The sequence below is a fragment of the Labeo rohita genome, unplaced genomic scaffold (assembly GCF_022985175.1).
Source record: "Labeo rohita strain BAU-BD-2019 unplaced genomic scaffold, IGBB_LRoh.1.0 scaffold_119, whole genome shotgun sequence".
NCBI classification, from domain to species: Eukaryota; Metazoa; Chordata; class Actinopteri; order Cypriniformes; family Cyprinidae; genus Labeo; species Labeo rohita.
Window position 1 is genome coordinate 3,068 of NW_026127329.1, and position 20,098 is coordinate 23,165.

The 20,098-nt window shown below is 39.8% G+C and overlaps 1 protein-coding gene across 1 annotated transcript; it reads left to right on the forward strand.

Moving 5' to 3' along the window:
* Window positions 1–6,414: 6,414 nt before the first annotated feature.
* Window positions 6,415–19,768, forward strand: vwa10.2 (von Willebrand factor A domain containing 10, tandem duplicate 2). Its single transcript, XM_051100989.1, is given in 18 exon segments — window positions 6,415–6,428; window positions 9,313–9,496; window positions 9,809–10,102; window positions 10,513–10,606; window positions 10,719–10,847; window positions 10,968–11,154; window positions 11,603–11,815; window positions 13,769–13,874; window positions 14,066–14,182; window positions 14,280–14,489; window positions 14,750–14,882; window positions 15,017–15,094; window positions 15,097–15,136; window positions 15,881–15,999; window positions 17,899–18,170; window positions 18,344–18,637; window positions 19,338–19,662; window positions 19,665–19,768. Coding segments are annotated over 18 exon segments (2,913 nt in total).
* The last annotated feature ends 330 nt before the right edge of the window (window positions 19,769–20,098 follow it).

Sequence of the window (20,098 nt, forward strand, 5' to 3'; positions counted from 1 at the left end):
TACTGCTAAACTCAGATTAACAGAGCTTTTAATTATTGGACAAAAACCTCCATGTAATAACCTCAAACAGTCTAACACTTGATGGCTGCTCTGTCAAGCCTTCATAAAACTGCATTTTTCGATCTCATAAATTATGACATATGCTCAATGTCAAATGCAGAAATGTTAATTCATGCATTCATGACCTCAAGGCTAGATTATTGTAATGTTTTACTGGGTGGCTGCTCTGCATGTTTAATAAGCTCTAGCTGGTCCAATATGCAGTAGCTAGATTTCTCACTAGAACCAGATTCTGTCAACACCGCAGTGACTCCTTTTCAAAAATCATAATGATTGTGCCAATCTATCTTACAATCAGTGATTAAAAAAAAAAAAAAAAAAAAGTAATAACTTTAAATTAAATATAATATTTTTTTTTGTTTGATATTGACAGCTGTTTGGGGATTTGGGATTGTATTACATGTTAAAATGTTGTATTTGGACCAGTTTTAAAGTTTTATTACATTTTTTTTCTAAAATCCACCCTTCTGCTAGGATCAGAATAATCCAGGTTTTGTCTGTTTGTTTTTGTTTGTTTCAAAAGTATCCCAATCTTACGAAAATGTTTTGAATAACACAAACTGAGGATTTAATCTAAATCAAAACCAAGATTGGATTTTGTGATCTAATCTGAATTCAGAATCCCATTTTATTTTTTTAAATTTTGTTTTTGAACAACCTATTTTCAAGATTTATCCAGGCGGATGGCCAAAATCCGATCAGATTACTTTTGAACAACTGGCCCCTGACTGGTTTAGCTCCCCAGTACTAGAGCAAATTCTATTTGTATTATAGTCCTTCATGTCTGCTGTGGCCATTTGATAATACAATATTAAAATCCACTGCTGGTGGTAGATCATTTTCCTATTTAGCACCCAAACTTTGGAACAGTCTTTCTTGCGTTGTTCAGGAGGCAGGCACACTCCGTTAGTTTAAATCTAGATTAAAGACCCATCTCTTTAACCTGGCATACACATAACACAATTATTATATTATATTATATTAAGGATTATTAGGCTCCATTAATTAGGTAAACCGGAGCTGAGAACACTTAACAGGTTTTTGTCTTCATTCCTATATCACAGATGGGAGTTTGGGTTCCTTGCCACTGTTGTCTTTTGACTTGGGACATTTAATATTTGGCAACATTATCAATTTGACTGCACAGACGCTGTTGGATGAGAACGTCTAGGTTACATCTGTAACCCTCGTTCCCTGAAGGAGGGAACGGAGACGTTACGTCAATACTGACGTATTTGGGGTCTCACTTGGGAGCCCAATCACCTCTGAGCTTAAGAAAACAGGCCAGTGAACATTGGCGAGTGGAATTTGCATGCCAAGCCACTCCTGCAGTTCAGGATTGTGGCAGGAGGACGTAACGTCTCTGTTCCCTCCTTCAGGGAACGAGGGTTATAGATGTAACCTAGACGTTCCCCCTCAGTCGTACACTACGACGTTACATCAATACTGACGTATTTAGGGTCTCCTCTGGAAAACGCCACAATCCTGAACCGAGTTACGTCGTTGAGGAACAGATGCTGGCAGGCAAGCGTGTCAGGACAAATGAAGCTCAACACCTAACCTTCCCAACGGCCCACCAGGGGTGCCAGATATCTGAAGCAACCGTTGGGGGGGCGGAGCACAATGACAAATTTTAAGCCATGTGGGAACCGGGTAAAATAAATATCTGTTAAGATACTAGGGGAAACATGGTGGGATAAACCGTGGAGAAGAAATACTGAGATATTATGCAACAACCTCCAGGGGGCGAAGGAGACCCCCTGTTGGAGCACAATCACGGACTACTCCGTCCTAATCCGGACTGTGGGGCAATGGAGGACCCAGAGTTCCCTGAAGGGAACAACTGGGAGAAAGCGCACGGATCTGTAAGGAATGGCGCAGCAAGCCGACACCGAGCCGTCCTCCCGCAAATTACCTTAAGTTGCACAACGCACAGGAGGAACGGCTCAAAGAATCCTGCGCAGGTGATGGGTGTCGCCTGGCCCGCAGCTTCTAATATGTCTGCTAGAGAGGCGCTGTGCACCACACCTAGGAGGAGTAACTCTTGTAGAGTGGACTCGACTCTTAGGGGACACAGCTCACCTTGGCACTAAAAAGCCGAGGTGAGGCACCTACCACCCAATGGGCCAACCTCTGCTCAAGGGCAGCATTTCCCCTCTGCTGACCCATAAGCAAACAAGAGCTGCTTGGAGCATCTAAGCTCTGGTGCGGTCCCCTCGTAAACGTGCATGGCACGAACAGGTTACACAGCAACGTTAAGGCCAGGTCTGCCTCCTCCAGGGCAGTGCTTGCAGGTTCCTCACCTGAACTCAGAGGTGAGAGCCGAGTTCGGGTGAGAACCTTGGACACATAACCAGGCCGGGATCTCAAGGTCATGTGAGAATAGCCGGCACAAAATTCAAGGCACGATACGTTGGTTGAGAATGCGTGCAGGTCCCTACCCTCTTGATAGAAGCGAGTGTGATCAGGAGCAAGGTCAGAATGACCAGGATTTTAGCTTGACTGAATCAAGTGGCTTAAGGGGAGCTCCGCGTGGGCCTAGAAGGGTGACGGGGAGATCCTCAAGATGGGATGAGGTGCGGCCTAGGAGGACTCATCCTCCTGCACCCTTCAGGAACCTGACGGACAGGTAATGCTTCCCTAGGGATGACCATACACAGTATTTTTTTTTTTTACTGTGATAGCCGTAACAAACACATAAAGTTTACCACGGCCTATTAAAAAAGGCCAGTGAGATCAACCGCATCCCATCCAGAAGCTAGACATGCAGGTTCAATAGATTGGGATGTGGGTGCCAGATTGTGTCAACTAGGGAGGATTGTCACGAGGAGCAGAAGTGTCAGCATACCAGGTTCGGGGTGGGTCAATAAGACGCACCAACAGAACCTGCTCCTCCTTCTCCCCGATCTCGCACAGGTTTGTGCAAGGAGACTCACTGAGGAAGGCGTACTTGAGGAGACCCCAGGTCCATCCGTTTGCCAGCCTGTCTCTGCCGTTTCCACTCAGACAGGAAGAAGCTGGCAAAGGGAGGACTCAAAGAAGCAAGACAGGTTTACCTGAGCTTCGCCGAGTCGACTCCCGATGAGCTGGACCACCTGGGGTTGGAGTCACCATTCTCGGGGAGAGCACAACTCAACTCTCTTAATGTGAATGGCGCGCAGCGATTTGAGCTGCATCAGACTCCAGAGGAGGAGATGGCGGGCGAGTTGCAGCATGCAACGGCAGCGTAGACCACCTTGGTAGTAGGTGTACGATACCGTGGCTATGGTGTCCTAATGGACTAGCGTGCGCTTGTCACACAGCATCGGTAGGAACCGGCGGAGGACAAAGCACCGCTAGCAACTCTAGGCGAGTATTGTCGCTGCAGTCGAGGTCCTGTTCAGGAGCCTGAGGCTGCTTGCCCATTGCAAATGGCACCCATAGAGGAAATTGCTCTTTTATTGAAAGGGTGGGTACCTGCTGACCCATAGGTTCAGGCAGGCAGCAGCGGTGGAGAAAGCCCCTGTTCTTCCCAAGGGTATCCTCAGAACAATTCCTCCAGTCCTCGGGTAGTCTGCTTTCAGGAAGCTCCGCTTTCATGCAAGGCAACCCAATGGCAGACTGCACCCCCTAGATGTGGCCAGCTCAACGCCCCCGAAGGGGAGCGGAGCAATTCCCGATGGGCCCAGCAGGGGGGGCGCCTTCGGCGACAGGCAGAGGAAACGTGGCCCTTCAACAGGCACTCTTTTCTGCGTGTGAACTGCTCAAGACCGCTGGGATAGTCCTGGACAGTGTCGCCGAAAAGGCTGGCCTGAGAGACAGAACACCAAGAAAGCAAGCTTTGTCAGTGTCACACATCTCCACTAGGTTCAGCCAGAATAGCACTTTTAGGCCACAAAAATGGACATCATCTGACCGAGGGACTGCACCGAGACTTTTCAGTCACCACATGCAGGTCCTGCATCAACCTCGAGTCAGAACTACCCTTGTGCACGTAAGAATTATGGCCTGAAATAATGCAGGAGGGCCATAGTGCGCAGCGCGGAGGCGGCATGACCTGCAGTGCTGTGAGCCCCGCTTTACAGCCAGGGCTGGCAGACACTTACAGGCTAAGGCGGGAAGCACGGACAGCCCCACCAGGTGGCGGCATTTCGCGAGCACGAATGCACCGCAATCGCACACTCCACCGGAGGACGTCAACGTGTTCCCAGGCCACCCCTACCCGCGAGGGAAGTGTGGGAGAAGAGCTGAGCACGTAGCTGAGCTCTTCATGAACCTCCGGGAGGAAAGGCAAGAGCTGCGTCCAACACCGGAAACCAATCATCAGACCGCGAACGGCCAGGGGAAGGCGGGAAACCCAACCTCCAGCCTGGCGGTTGAGGCTGCCCGGTGGAACATGGCCGTCAACTTAGCCTCAGGGATGTTCCACACAGCCGAGAATCTTCCGCAGCGATGAAAAGTTTTCTTTCTTCTTTGTAGAAGCAGCTCACAAAGCGATCGGCTCCGAAGCAAAAATCTGAATGAGTGGATGCACGCCGCCATCTTATATACCTGTGTGTACGGGGGGAGTGGCTTGGCATGCAAATTCCACTCGCCAGTGTTCATTGGCCTGTTTTCTTAAGCTCAGAGGTGATTGGGCTCCCAAGTGAGACCCCAAATACGTCAGTATTGACGTAACGTCGTAGTGTACGACTGAGGGGGAACTGAACTGGATGAAGATGTCATCATTTTCCACAGAGCTGCTTTATAGAATAATGAAACTCATTTCATTATTGATTAATTTTACACAGTTATTTAACTGAACTGTATCAACAATGGACTGACTAACTGAAAAACTGTTTACCACTGAAGCATTCAAGGAAGTGTCACACTGACAGCGCCCTCTGACACAGAGTCAGGGATCGGTGTCACAATCACTAATGAGGCAGAAGCTGTGGAATCCACCGATCTGAATTATGTCACACCGTGACTCACTGTTGCCATAGCAATTGCTATTTTCAGTGGATGTTCCATTTTGTATGATTCTAAATAACATTTAACACAGCAATTAACACTGTACTGTATGCAAAATGTCAACTTTACGAGTTCACACTTACATATAATCAGATAGGAAGCCTATTTGCCGTGCTGTCCGAGGGGAGGGGAGGGCTCCGAGCTTGGAATATAGCCCAAACTCAGAGAACTCCCCTATTCCTGAGCTGAAATAAGAATAGCCAAGAGTAAGACGTTGGGGTGCAGGAGGGACTGTCTTGTGACAGAGGTGAGTTGCCTGTATCTTTATCGTGCTAATTAAGTTGATTATCAAAACAAGCTCCACCTGTGCTGAACTGGTTGATTATCAGAATGTGCTTATCCCAAACTTTGTTAATAAAACATCAGTTGTTTTATACTGTCTTAGGTAAAAGAGATTTTTTAAATAATAAAGAATCAAGGTTAGTTGTATGCTGTTTTGTATGTGAACAGGTGGGACTAATTTTAGTTGGTAAGCTGTGATTTCAAGAGTAGCATAGTATATACTCTTGATCTTTTTGCATGCTTATTAAAGACAAAGTTCACATACGGGCCATCAGCATTGCTTAAGCTCATGCATTGATATTTTTACAACAGCTTCCACTCTCATTCAGTTTCTCCTTGGCTTACGGGCTGCACTGAACTTCTGTCACATGAGTAATTATAAGTTACAAGTTTTAGACAGTTTGGGAGGACTGAATGAATAAATTGACATGTTCAGTTGTGATTTGTGATTTACCACTAAGCTAGCAGATACTTCTCTATCTATCTCTGTAGACCAGGGATAGGCAATGTCGGTCCTGGAGTGCCGATGTCCTGTAGAGTTTAGTTCCAACCCTGAAAAAATCCTCACCTGCCTGTAGCCCTAGTCAGAGATTTTCTTACTATAGGAAGATAAGAAGGTCTGTATTACATACTATTGGCGAAAGCGTAACGGCTAGCTTGGATCACGTGTGTCTTAATAACCAATCATATTACAGCCTTGACGTCATTGAATTTCAGGCAGACTTGTGCGACACTCAGTCACCCTTTATGGACACCATAAGAATGAATGAGAATTGCCGTAAGCTGAATCCCACCTGTCGCAAAAAGTCAGTGACTTCTCTTATAAAACGTCCTTTTTACATGGTAAGCTCTAAAAATAGTTCAATCCAAAAGTAATGTTTAGTGTAAAACATGTTGAAGATTAGCAAATAGGCTGTTGATTCATTAAATGATAAGCTGTTTCATCTAAAAAGCGGTTTATTCAGTGTAGTGAAGCCTCTCTTCCATTGACATCCATTCAAAGAAAACGGCCTCTGGTCTCCTTTCTCCCGTACTAAAAGACCGGAAGCGTTAGCTTTAGACGTTGCGCTTTTTCAGCTAATGGTTGCAGGCTTGCCATCTATCGGCTTTGGCCCTAGTGATCCTGAAGACCTTGATTAGCTTGTTTATCAATAATAAATAACAGCCTTTCTGTAGGATTTGCTCCAGAATATTCAAAGCATGCTACTGTTAAACCTCTATTGGAAAAAATCTGACCTTGATGTGACAGTTCTGTCAAATTTTAAGGATAATTTCTAATTTACCTTTAGAACTGGCTCAAATCCTAAACCTTTTCTGTTTATATAAATGGATGTTTACCCCTTAAAACATGTTTGACATGCAGGGTTCCCCAGGGATCTATTCTTGCCCCATTTTGTTTTCTTTAAATATGCTCCCATTGGGATTGTCTTTGTATGCTGTTTTTTTGTCTTGATTAGTGTTTTTAATTTTGGTTTTACAATTTTTGTACTGCACAATGGTCAGCTGGTTGTTGTTATATTGTGCTATACCAGGGGTAGCGAACTCTGGTCCTGGAGAGCCGCAGCCCTGCAGAGTTCAGCTCCAACCCTAATTAAAACTCACCTGCCTGTTGCTTTCTAGTAAACCTTCAGACCTTGATTAGCTTGTTCAGGTGTGTTTGATTAGGGTTGAAGCAAAACTATGCAGGGCTGTGGCTCTCCAGGACCAACGGCCGCCACCCCTGTGCTATACAAATAAACTAAACTAAACAAAATATATATTGACCCAAGTTTTAGGGAATGTTAAAGCACTTCCTAGCATATTTATTGATAAGGAGATTAGGTTTGTATGGTTTTACAAGTTTGTAAGACCAATTTTGTTTTTGTAATCTGTGTTAAGCATTGTTATAAGCCATTAAGAGTTGTCAAGGAAACAGAGGCGAGTCCAATTTGATAACAGGTCGATGAAACAAAAGAGCATTTAATTATTTTAATTTAAACATAATTTAAAAAAGGGCACAGTCATTAATAGCAGTTGATAAGGAAATACATTTTCTTCCTTACTGACCACACATTTACAGGAAAGATTATGAAATCTTGTGACATTAGTCATGAGTAAAAGTGTATAAATATACAGATACAGACTGTGTATGTTATAGTATATGCACAGAGAATCTGCGAAAAGGTAATCAAATTATTCTCTACTTTATTTATTGATTTATTGATTGATTTTACAATATTTATGTAATTGTGTAATATGTACACTACCATTAAAATGTTTTTGAACAGTACAATTTTGAACACTTTGTTTAAGTCTCTTCTGCTCAACAAGCCTGCATTTATCTGAGCCAAATTACAGCAAAAGTAGTATAATTTTTAAATATTTTTACTATTAGAACTGTTTTCTATTTGAATGTATTTTAAAATGTAATTTATTTCTGTGATTTAAAAGCTGAATTTTTAGCATCATTACTCCAGTCCTCAGTGTCATATGATTCTTCACAAATCATTGTAATATGCTGATTTGCTCCTCAAACAAATATTATTATTATTATTATTATTATTATTATTAATATTATTTTTATGTTGAAAACAGCTGAGCAGAATTTTTTCAGGTTTCACTGATGAATAGAAAGTCAGCATTTATCTGAAATAGAAATCTTTTGTAACATTATAAATGTCGTTATCATCACTTTTGATCAATTTAAAGCATCATTGCTAAATAAAAGTAATAATTTTAAAAAAATTATTTGAAAGATTTGAATGGTATAGCGTACAATGTTTTGTATGTATAATGTAGCGAATAAGGGTTTTATTTCAGATAAATGCTTATCTTCGGATCTTTATATTCCTCAAAGAATCCAGAAAAAATGTACTCAACTGTTTTAAATACAAATGTTAATGTTTCTTGAATGGCAAATCAGCATATTATAATGATTTCTGAAGGATCATGTGACACTGAAGACTGTAATGATGCTGAAAATTTAGCCTTGATCTCAGGAATAAATTACATTTTAAAATATATTCAAATAGAAAGTAATTATTTTAAACAGTACAAATATTTCACAATATTACTGCTTTTGCTGTATTTTGAAACAGATAAATTCAGGCTTGGTGTACAGAAGAGACAAAAAAAAAAAACAAAAAAAAACAACTGCTTTTGACTGGTAGCGTAATATTTGGTGAGTTAATCTCCAGTTAAAGACTAACAAATTCAACTCCTGAAAAATAATGTTTTAAAAATTAACCAAAATTTAAGGTAAGTAACTACAGGCAAATATTGTGTTTTTTTCATGCACTGGTTAATTTTGAGATTTTAGATTATTTGGATTTTTCATTAAAGTTTTGAATAACACTAGTGAAAAGAAAAGTCCCAAATACACTTTTAAGCATTTATTTATTGCACTTTATCTATTTGCATCTGTATATCTAAAGCACACACTGTAAAAAACAATTTGTTGAGTCAACTTAAAATAATTTGTAACCTGGCTGCCTTAAAATTTTAAGTTCAGTCAACTCAAAAAAAGTTTATTCAACTTGAAATGTTAAATTATACTAAGTGACAACTTAGATATTTGAGCTGAATCAACTTCAAATTTTAAGGCAGCTGGGTTACTTACCCATCTGTTAAGATTAGCAAACACGTTTTTACTTAGTACAACTTAACATTTCAAGTTGAATAAACTTATTTTAGTTGACTAAACTTAAAATTTTAAGGCAGCAGGGTAACAAATTATTTTAAGCTGACTCAACAAATTGTGTTTTTTATTTTTTACAGTGCAGTAGTGCTTATAGTGTTAGTGCTCCTAAATGATGGAACTTACTACCCCTTACTCTCCGTACCATTCCATCTTTGTCTGCTCAAGAGACAGATAAAACATATTTTTATATCTTTATCTTATATCTTTAATATGTACTTTTATATTGTATTTGTATCCATATTGCTTGTGTGGATGTACAAAGCTACTTGTTATATGTAAAGCAACCTTGAGCTATGGAGAGGAGTCGCTGTATTTCTCCTCTGTGGGACCCTGTTTCAACCCCCCGAGGTGGCAGCATTCAAACCTCTCTTTAAGGACGGCTCCCTCACCCATCGAGAAATCACTCAGTTGGCCATCCTCCGCAAGACAGCAGAAGTGTGTCGTGACATAGCCACTGCCCAGGGGCGCGACTTCACACTGCCTGTAAGAAAAAGACATGGGAGTGAATCAACTGAATTAGCATTTTTAAATCATACAAAATATTAATAGGTCATTACGAGTAACAAAAGATCTGTGATTAACATTCCATGAAGAGAGTTCACATTTTGTGTTACAACATAAATTACAGTCATACCTTAAATGTTAATTTTGAAACTGCTAATTGCTGTCTTCTCAAGTTACGCTACACACATAATTTGAATTAAAACCTAAACTGAAAAATGAAAAACAGATGGAACTCAAGTTCTTTCTAATAATAAAAATAATAATATTCTCCTCTTTCCATGCCTCAACTAGATAAACAACAGACTGACTCCATCTGCTGTCCAAAAAGCCTGCTCAGCATCTCCTGCTTCATTATCTGCTGTCTCTTCCCTTTGTTTTTATTCAGCTATAACACAAACTTATCTAAGCAATGCAGCTGTAGATCAACGTTTTGCACTGAGTGAGGCACATCACATAGACAATGAAGCTTTCAGTGAAGGCCGGGATCTCATAACCAGTGGTGTGGCTGCAGTAAAGGCCAGCGTGCAGCAGGGGAGCTATATCTCTGCCCGTATCACACTGGGGGCTCTTTGTCACACTCTACAGGTATGTTACAAATTGAAATTGTAGTACAGTAATATGTAGGAACATATAGCCAATTTGTATCAAGTAAATATAATTATTTATTTTCTGAACTATGTCCATGCTACTATTTTTACATGCTATTTTTACTTTTATTTTTATCTTTGTGTTTTACTTTTTACATTTTTAATATCATTATTTGTTTTGTAATAAATAATTAATTAACATATAATATTATCATTATTTAAATTGTTTTGAAATTATAAAATTGTTTTGTTTTTTTTTGCACATGTAGCACATTGCACATTTTGATGACAATTTATTGGAGATTGAATAACAGAAGAAATGCATTCATAAATGAATATGTGACTAACATAACAAAGTCATTATTTTCATTAATTTACATAAACACTGTGTTGTTGGTTTGTGTGTAGGATTTCTATAGCCACAGTAACTGGGTGGAACTGAGAAACACTGCTCCTTTCAGCACTCTCATCAAACCTGACCTTCCTCTCAACAATATAGCAGGTAAAACAAAATACAGTTAGCCCATTCCACAATTTCCATCCCCCCTTTGCCACAGTATGAAAATGGCAAACATACACACTTTCTAAATATTTTTAAACCTCTGTGTATCTAGACCCCAGCACACCAACATGCAAAAGCTGCACTGGGCCAAAATGTGTTGATAACATTCTCCCAGAAATACTGCTGCAAAAGAAACTAACCTCAGGATATTTCAACATTTTCTTCTCCACAAAACCCACAGGTAGGGAAGTTTGGCATCCCATGTGTACTGTGGATCTCTGCTTTATGTCATGACAGATCATAGGATGCCTGGAACAGGAATCAAAAATCTATACTATACTTTTTCTTTTCTTTTTTTCAGGCAAGTGTAGCCATGGTGGCTCTTTTGACAGGACCAGTTCAAGAGAACCCACTGGAGGCATCAATAAGGATGACATCAGCTCAGATCACGGCTTCCTTCATCTCCGTGCTGCTGACATGGCCATCAACGCTACTGTGGAAGTGCTGCAAGACATCCGACTGGCCACAGGCAACAAAGCCTTTCTTCAGTATGAGACCTTCTTTTCACATCACACATAGTTTTGGACTCTTCTGTAATGAAAGAAATGACTAAGGTTTTGTCCAGTTAAATTAAAATGACATAGTACAGTGTGATTTCGGAGGGTGCTTTAAAGGGCTGCCCGCTACCTTACTGGATAGTGGATGCTATAGCCCTGACCTATGCCTCAGCAGGCTTACAGTGTCCTATAAGAGTGAGGGCCCACTCCACTAGAGGAATAGCCTCCTCCTGGAATTGATCCAGCGGGATTTCTATTGGTGATGTCTGTATGGCCCCTGACTGGTTGTTGCCATCTACTTTCACCAGGTTTTATAACTGGGACGACATTGTGGAGACACAAAGTTTAAATAATTTGTTTTTCTTAGGTCATAGAGCCCCCTAGAATCAGAAAGTGATACTGTTGTTCAGGTTTAGCCAGTTTTGTTTCTTTCTTACAGATTGGTGGGCCTCAGTCAAACCTCAGTTCTGGCTTTTGTGATTGACACCACGGGCAGCATGTCTGATGATATTGAAGAGGCAAAGAGAGTGTCTTTCAGCATCATAGACAGCAGGAGAGGAACACCAGAAGAACCTTCAGAATACATTCTAGTCCCATTTAATGATCCAGGAAACCTAAATTTAAATACTTTTTAACCTCAAATGCTCATCTTGTCTTGCTCTGCCTGAACTCTGTGTATTCTGGTTCAAGACAGTTAGGGTATGTCGAAAAAAAAAACATTGTGTTTTCCCCCTCAACTTCAAAAATCATTTCAAAATCATCATTCATCGCTGCAGAAGTTCCGACCCAGTCTTTGCAAAGTGAACATGCAAAGAAGATCCAACATCCCTAACAAAAAAGGTAAACAGCGATATAGGACGATTCTGAAGTTGAGGGAGAACATGAGATGCGTGTTTTTCAACATACCCTAACTGTCATGAACCAGAAAAAAAACAGACTTCAGACAACCACTTGACAATAAAAAGTATATCAATTTTATTTTAATGAAAATAATCAACTGTTTCGCTAGATAAGACTCTTCTTCCTAGGCTGGGATCATTTACAACCCCATTTGGGATCGTTTGAGGCTGCATTTAAACTGCATTTTGGAAGTTCAAACTCTGGGGGCACCACTGAAATATGAAGAAAAAACGAAATGTATATGAAATGCTTTCCTCAAAAAACTATTTCTTTACGACTGAAGAAAGAAAGACATGAATATCTTGGATGACATGGGGGTGAGTACATTATCTGTATTTTTTTTGTTCTGGCAGTGAACTTATCCTTTAATGAAAACAACTTGAGGTGGTAAAACCCTGGAGAAACACTTATAGATTTGCATATATTTACTTTAAATTTCTTTAAAGATAAGTATTATTTTTCCTATTTTTACCCAAAATAGGGTGGTGTGAGCATTAGTGATCATACTCATGTACTGTATGTTTCATTCTTACCGAAACTCCAAATATGCCTCATAGATGTAATAGAACATTCCAGGAAATCCCTAATATGGACAAAAAAGGTGTTAGTCAGCCTCACTGGGAGCTGCAAAGATTCCCTTCAAGGGACCAAACATGAAGCCCCCACAGCTCAGGCCTCTGAGGGAATAAGAAGTCCCTAACGTGAATGACACCACTAGACGCTGAATTGCCAGTAAGCATTCCGGTGTAATCCAGACCCCTGTCCGTAGGAAGACAACTCGCTGGCTGGGAGACAGAGAGCTTTTGACTAAATTGATTTTTAGCCCAAGACCCTCCAGGTGGCTGAGCAACGGTAACCTGTGAGCGAAAAGTTCCTGAACCGATCTGGCTAACACATCCACATCATCGAGGTAATTATTAATGTGGATTCCAAGCTGCCTCAGAGGGAAAGAGCTGTGTCAGCCTTCTTGTGTTGGTCTTGCCGATCGCCTGCACAGTGGTCTTTGTAGCACACAGAGCCAGATCAGTTGCTGTGCGCCGTGCCATAAGGAACTCAGGCCGGACTCGTCCATTGTGTGGAGAAGTTTGATCTGAAAAATTCTCGGCCAGCCACCCGCTAGAGCGGGGGTGGTCCTGCAGGACTTGGATGAATGCACAGCATAGCAAGCTCCCCTCTTCTGGTGAATCGGGGCATTGTGGGGAGAGTGAAGCATGCAGGACTGCCGGTGTGAATTTACTTGAGCCCAGTAAGTCAGTCCAGTTGCCCATCTGATTCCACCTCTGAGGCTCCTGGGAGGGGAGAAACGTGAGTGTGGACAGGTGAGGGTGGAGCAGGACGGACCTCATGGCCTCACAGTTAAAGCAGTGTTCAGGTAGCGCAGCCTCAACGTGAGCACTGCCCAGGCAAGCGACGCACTTACCATGCCCATACTCACAGCACAACATTTAAAACAATGTTGCAGTTGAAATTTGATCAGAAAATATTAGGTTGCTGGATGGCCACAGAGAGCACTGAGAGAAGCAAGCAAGTAGACAGCAAGTACACAGCAAGTAGACTTCTTGGTTCTTGCTGCTTCTTCTCCATAAAGTCCAGCAAGGAGATATAATTCTAACGAAATGGCACTCAGAGCCGACTTATATAGCAGCTATGTTTGTGCAACTACACAAACGTGAACAAATCAGGTGTCAGTATTCAGAGTAAACAGGAATCTGACAAGAACTGGGAATGCAGATCTTTTCAAAGCCAGAATTAATTCTCTTACAGCAACTGGTGGAGGAGACGCCCCAGAGATGTGCCTGTCAGGACTGCTGGTTTGTGTGTTTGTTTGCTTGTGTTTATACATGTATGCCAATTGTAGCAATGTAAATATGAAATGTGTAAATGTAAAAATCACTCCTACTCATACTGATAAATAATATTACATTACTGATATATTTTTTTGTGAATATCTCATCTGTGTTGATTTTTAATTTAATAATTGAAAAAAAATCTGGTTCTCCAGTTGGCACTAGCAGGAGCTCCTCCATCTTCAGACATTTTTGTTTTCACTGATGCTGCAGCAAAGGACTCAGAATTAAAAAGCACCATTCAGGCCATGATTGAAAGCACCAAGTCAACAGTAAATGCCTGCAGATCACATCCTGCTAAATCAAGTGTCATAAATTGTCTGTGTTGTTACATTTGTTTGTTTCTCTGGCTCTTTCTCCACCATCCAGGTCACTTTCATGCTGACTAACCCTTTCTCATTCCGTAGAAGAAGGATGTCTCACAATCTCAAGAGTTTAAATTCAAGATCAATGCCTCTGTCAGAAATACAGCTGTACAGAGATCTGGCCCATGTTTCTGGTGGACAGACCATAGAGGTCACAAAAGATACACTGTCTCAGGCCACTGCAGTCATTACAGATGCATCTACATCAGACCTGGTATGTTCTAAGAATGACTTCAGAAAGTAAAATCATCATGTGATATAATGGACAAATGATGACAGAGTTTTTATTTTTGTGTGAACTGTCACCGTACTATGGTGTAACATTTTCCTTAAATAAGAAAAATGGGAAGTATGTACCCTAAAAACTCCTTTTTTCATTTCTGTTCTTTGCAATATATATATATATTTTTTTCAATTTGGTGATTGCAATTTCGCGGTGCAACACTGCAATTGACACATCTTTGTTTCCTGAAGGTGACTGTTCTTCAGGTGGTGAGAAGTCCAGTCATTGCAGAAAACTTTTTCTTTGTTTTAGATCCATCTCTGTCCAATGTGACTGTGTATATCACTGGAGAATCTCCAGTCTTTACCATCTACAGCCCAACAGGTGAGCCAGTGCACCTTGAACATTGTTTGCTAATATTGCTATATATATTTTATCTTCTCCAATACAAAAATCCAAATGCAAAATTGGATTATATTATACTGTTAAAAATAAGCTGTGTTTCCCCTGTGTTTCAGGTGTGTCTCAGTCAGGTTCAGTGTCAGATGGTCCTCTGGCCAGCATCCTGACTGTAGGGAATCTAAAGAGAGTAAAACTCAATCTGACAACCAGACAGGGGAATGGAAGATCAGCATTGATTTTTATTTTTATCCCGTTAAAAAACATATTACAGTATGTAACCATATTCCGTCCGTTCAAAAAAAAAAGTTGCTCTAACTGTTCGTTACAAGCAGCATTTGCTGTCAGGCAGGTAGCTTAGCTAACATACATAAACATATTTCTGCTAGCCTACCTGCTGCAAAATTGCACCATTTGTACAAGACAAGTAGAGCTATTTTATGTGTGTAATTTATCACTTACCACTGTCTTGTTTTTTTCTTATCCTCCTCTTCCTTTCTCTTCTTTCTTTTTTGGCTTCCTGAAGCATAATTCCGCTTCATGACTGCCGAGGAAGTTTTGTATTTTGCCGGCAGCAGAGATCGCGTGGTTGGCTGGCTGCTGTCAGCGAGGGGGATCCCGATAACAGTGTCATTGCACTTTACTGCATTCACTATCAATGGGGCGCTCACACAGTTTGTCGCTGCATTTTATTCTTAACCAGTCGTTGTCTTGGGGCCCCAGGCCAGCTCGGGGCCCCAAGCAATTGCTTGGTTTGCCTGCCTTGTCGCGACGGGCCTGGTTTCATGTACCTGCATAGGTTTTGTTTTGTTTGCAAACTACTGAGATTTAAATTTTTAAATCAAATTTATTATTATATCTCATTTTTAATCAAATGTTTAATTACACAATGTGTGTATCAACCGATTTTAACATTTTAGAAATAAAACTGATAAACAATGGTTTTGAAAATAACATCAGTAAATAGTTTTTCTTTGAAATACTGCAATAGTTGTATATTTAATTGTGATTACAGGTGAGAGTTCTGTGAACTTTCTCTTTAACTTTGTGGAGCAGTTAGAAGGAGGTGACTTCACACCAAAATCCAATCGTCCTTTGACTGGTATATTGATATTATCTTCTTCATTTGATATTTCTTGATTATTACTAGACAGTTATGCTAAATGTTCTCATGTTGTTTACTGAGGCTGCATTTATATATATACTAACAGTAATACTGAGAAATATTATTACAATTTAAAATAAATGTTTTCTAATAGATTTGATAATGTAATTTATTCCTGTGATGGCAAAACTGAGATTTTAGCAGTCATAGTAGTTTTTAGTGTCACATCATTTAAAGGGATCATCGGATGCCCATTTTCCACAAGTTGATATGATTCTTTAGGGTCTTAATGAAAAGTCTATAATATACTTTGGTTAAAAATTCTCAATGGTTGTGTAAAACAACACCCTTTTTACCTTGTCAAAATGAGCTCTGCAAAAATCATCCCATTCTGGTCGAGGCTGCTTTAAATGCAAATGAGCTCTGCTCGCCCCGCCCTTCTCTTCTCTCTGTGGAGTGACGAGCCTGTTTACTTTAGCTGCATTTAGCCGCATTTAGCCGCATTTAGCTGCGTTTAGCCGCTAAACTTGCTAACTAGCACATTATTAGGAAAGGTGATCGCAAAGGTTCATAAAAAAAAAAAAAACTTATACTCACTTCTGCTGTAAGTGAAGCTGGATCGTGAATGATTCACACGAACATAGACAGATATATGTAGAAACAAACGTAATCCACTGCATCTTCAGCAGCTCAGATGTCGGGAGTAAATGACGACCACTACGTTCATTAATACATCCAGCAACCCAACACCTCAATTGCTGAATTCTTGTCTAACTTACATCCCTGCTTCGGCATCAAAACATGGAGGTTGGACTGTTACAACTGATCTTACCCACATGGAAAGAACCTATATGAGGATATATGCGCATATATGAAACCTATATGAGGATATATGCGCATATATGAAACCTATATGCAGTATATATGCACATATATGATAATATATATGCTGCATATATGCGTATATATGCCACATATAGGCAAAATTGAGGTGCATATATGTGCATATACAGGCCATATAAGTCTCCTGTATTGCTTCTTTATATCCACAAAAAAGCCCTATATGTACATACAAGATATGTCTCCTATGTAGCTCATGGCAGGATCTGGTCATTTTAGCTCATATCTCACTTTGGCAACTGTCATACATGATGCCTAGCTCATATTTTCTATTATCAAGGCAATAACTAAGAACTAACTAAAAAAAAAAAAAACTTATGTGCGAACACGTGAAATTGGTATCACATGTAATTGGCATGTTATGGAATTTACCCACACAGAAATAACCTATATAAACATATATGTTTTAATATAGGTTTTGATATAGGTTTTTAATATATGTGACATATATAAAATTGGCCGTTTTCCTATATGTACATATATGTGCATATATGTACATATATGTACATATAATATAGGAAAACGGCCAATTTTATATATGTCACATATATTAAAAACCTATATCAAAACCTATATTAAAACATATATGTTTATATAGGTTATTTCCGTGTGGGTAGGTAAGACGCTCATGTCAATGAACTATCATGGGAGTGGCCTCTGTCTGTGTGACGCCACAACGACAGGCATCTGAGAATAGCTCGATTTGAAAAAGGGAATATTATTTTTACAGACTAATTTAAATACCACTGCATGGATTTTTATCATTATAGGGTAGATTTGTACATACACTGCCAAGACACATTAATGTTCAAACAACATGTAAAAGTGAACTTAGCATCCGATGGCCCCTTTAAGTATCATTCTAATTGGGTGATTTGAAGTGAAAATACATTTTTTATTATTATCAGTGCTGAAAACAGTTGTGCTGCTTAATATTGTTTTTGGAAACACTAGTTCATCATCAATGTAAAAAATAATGTTTTTCTCATCGCTCAGGTCGAAATGCTACTTTGTTTGTCTCTGTGACCGGAGGAGATTCAGTCACAGTGACTGACGTGCTTCTAGTTGAAGCTTCAGGATCTGCTGTTGTTAATGGAACCATTAAATCACTGGGTGCGACAGACTTCCTGGTCAATGTAGACAAAATCCCAGAATGGGCGTTTGTGGTGCAGCTGAAAGGACTTTTAAATGACTTAACCCGATCTTTGCCTAGTCCCTTCCAGAGACAGTCACCCACCCAGCAACAAGGCTCTAGAGTTACTATCAAGGTGAGCTTGAAGAGACAGCTCACCCAAAAATTTAAATTCTGTCCTCATTATCAAATGGCTTTTACATTAAATTAGTATGGAATATCCAAAAAAAAAAAAAAAAAAAAAAAAACATGAGATATGCAAAATACACTGATAATATCTCTAATCATATTAAACATGTTTCTTCTCAGGCACAACCAAATAACACTATAGAGCCTGGAATCCCATTTCATCTCAACTTTACAGTGGCCACTAATGCTACAGGTGGCAGTTACACTATCCGAGCCCGGACAGACCGCAGCTTCAGTGTGTCTTTCCCCAGCTCTCTGACCCTGGGGACAGAGGGAAGCGCTGAGGGAACAGTAACGCTGACTGCACCCTCCAACACAGCTTCAGGAACGGATGTCACACTTACCATTGAAGCAGAAGATTCAGAGACCGGTGACTCAAATTACATGGCACTGCGTTTCACTGTCATGACTAAGGTAGCCTTTATTAAAGCTGCAAAAAAACAAGAATATATACCGTACTGTATACGCGGTCGTCTTGTATTCGGGGTCTAGACTTTAACATTCCAACAATACACCCACAACAATAGGTAGCGCCAAATACGTGTAAAACGAGTAATGTTAGAAGATCGTGAGTGAAAACAAAAGAAAAAGAAAAGCTTACAGCGGCATGAGTCGTGACTCTTGTTAGCCTGATGGGAACTTTCTCTGTAGGTGATTTTAACACAATACCCAAATTTGAAGACTACAATAAGATTTCACTTATACTGTTAATGAAATTTTAGGCTACTGTGAGAGCCTAATTGTTATATAATTCAGATGGACTACCTGTTATTTTTATGGTATATCAAAAAGTGTTTATTTTTAAATGTGATTGGTGGTATATTTTACCAGTATATACCATACTTTCAAAATAAAAATAAATATATGACAAATATAACAATAATTTAAGAAAAAAATGTTTTTTTCTTAATAAAACAAGATTTTTTTTTTTCTTGAGAAAGAGGGGTCGTCTTATAATCAGGGTCGTCTTTTATTCGGGTCAATATGATATATATTATTTACCATCCATTGATAACAATATAGCTTTCTGCATCACTCTGTTTTTACATGTAAACAGTATTTGTTGACTAGTTGTTGTTGGTTAATTTCTATTTTTTTTTTTTTTTTTTGGAAGGTCACTGATTTCTTTAGCCCTGTCTGTCAGGTACTGAGCATTAAAGCTGACTGTCCTGTGGAATGCAGCAGAGCATCATGGGAACTCTGTGCCAACTTAACAGATGGTAATGGTACAGGCATAGCCGGAGTGTCCCTCAGTCGTGGCAATGGCTCTCTCAGCTTAAGTTATGTGATGAGTGCAGATGGCACAAATGTGACTGTGGCATCCTACAATGCTTCCTGTTGTTCTCAGGAAGTAGAGCTGGTAGCTGTGGACAGGGTGGGAAATGTGGGCACATGTTTTGCCTCTGTAAAGAGACCTTCTACAACTGTTAGCTCCAATGGTTATCTGCAACATCAGCTGCTACTACCACCAGTGGATCATATTCTGTGTCCTTCTCCATGTGTATTGGTCTAGTAGGATTATTTGTTTTCTTTCTTTGTGAATGAGAGCAACTGAAGTTATGAATTAATATTTACATTTCTGATATTGTTAACATTAAGAACAATGTGGATTTATTTTAAAAAAATTATAACATATTTAAATATAAGATTAGCATGTGCAGGATGATGCATCAGCCAGTGTATTATAGGATTATGAAAATAAACATTTGCTAATTTAGTTGTTATAGCACAAAATGTAAAATATCAAAAGGGGGTAAGATATCCCCCCTAAATATAAGTGTTTAAAGTGTCATTAGTGTAAGATGCTAAATCAACTATTCTATTCTATTTAATTATTTTATTTTTCACAGTTTAGTTTAATTATTGAATAACCAA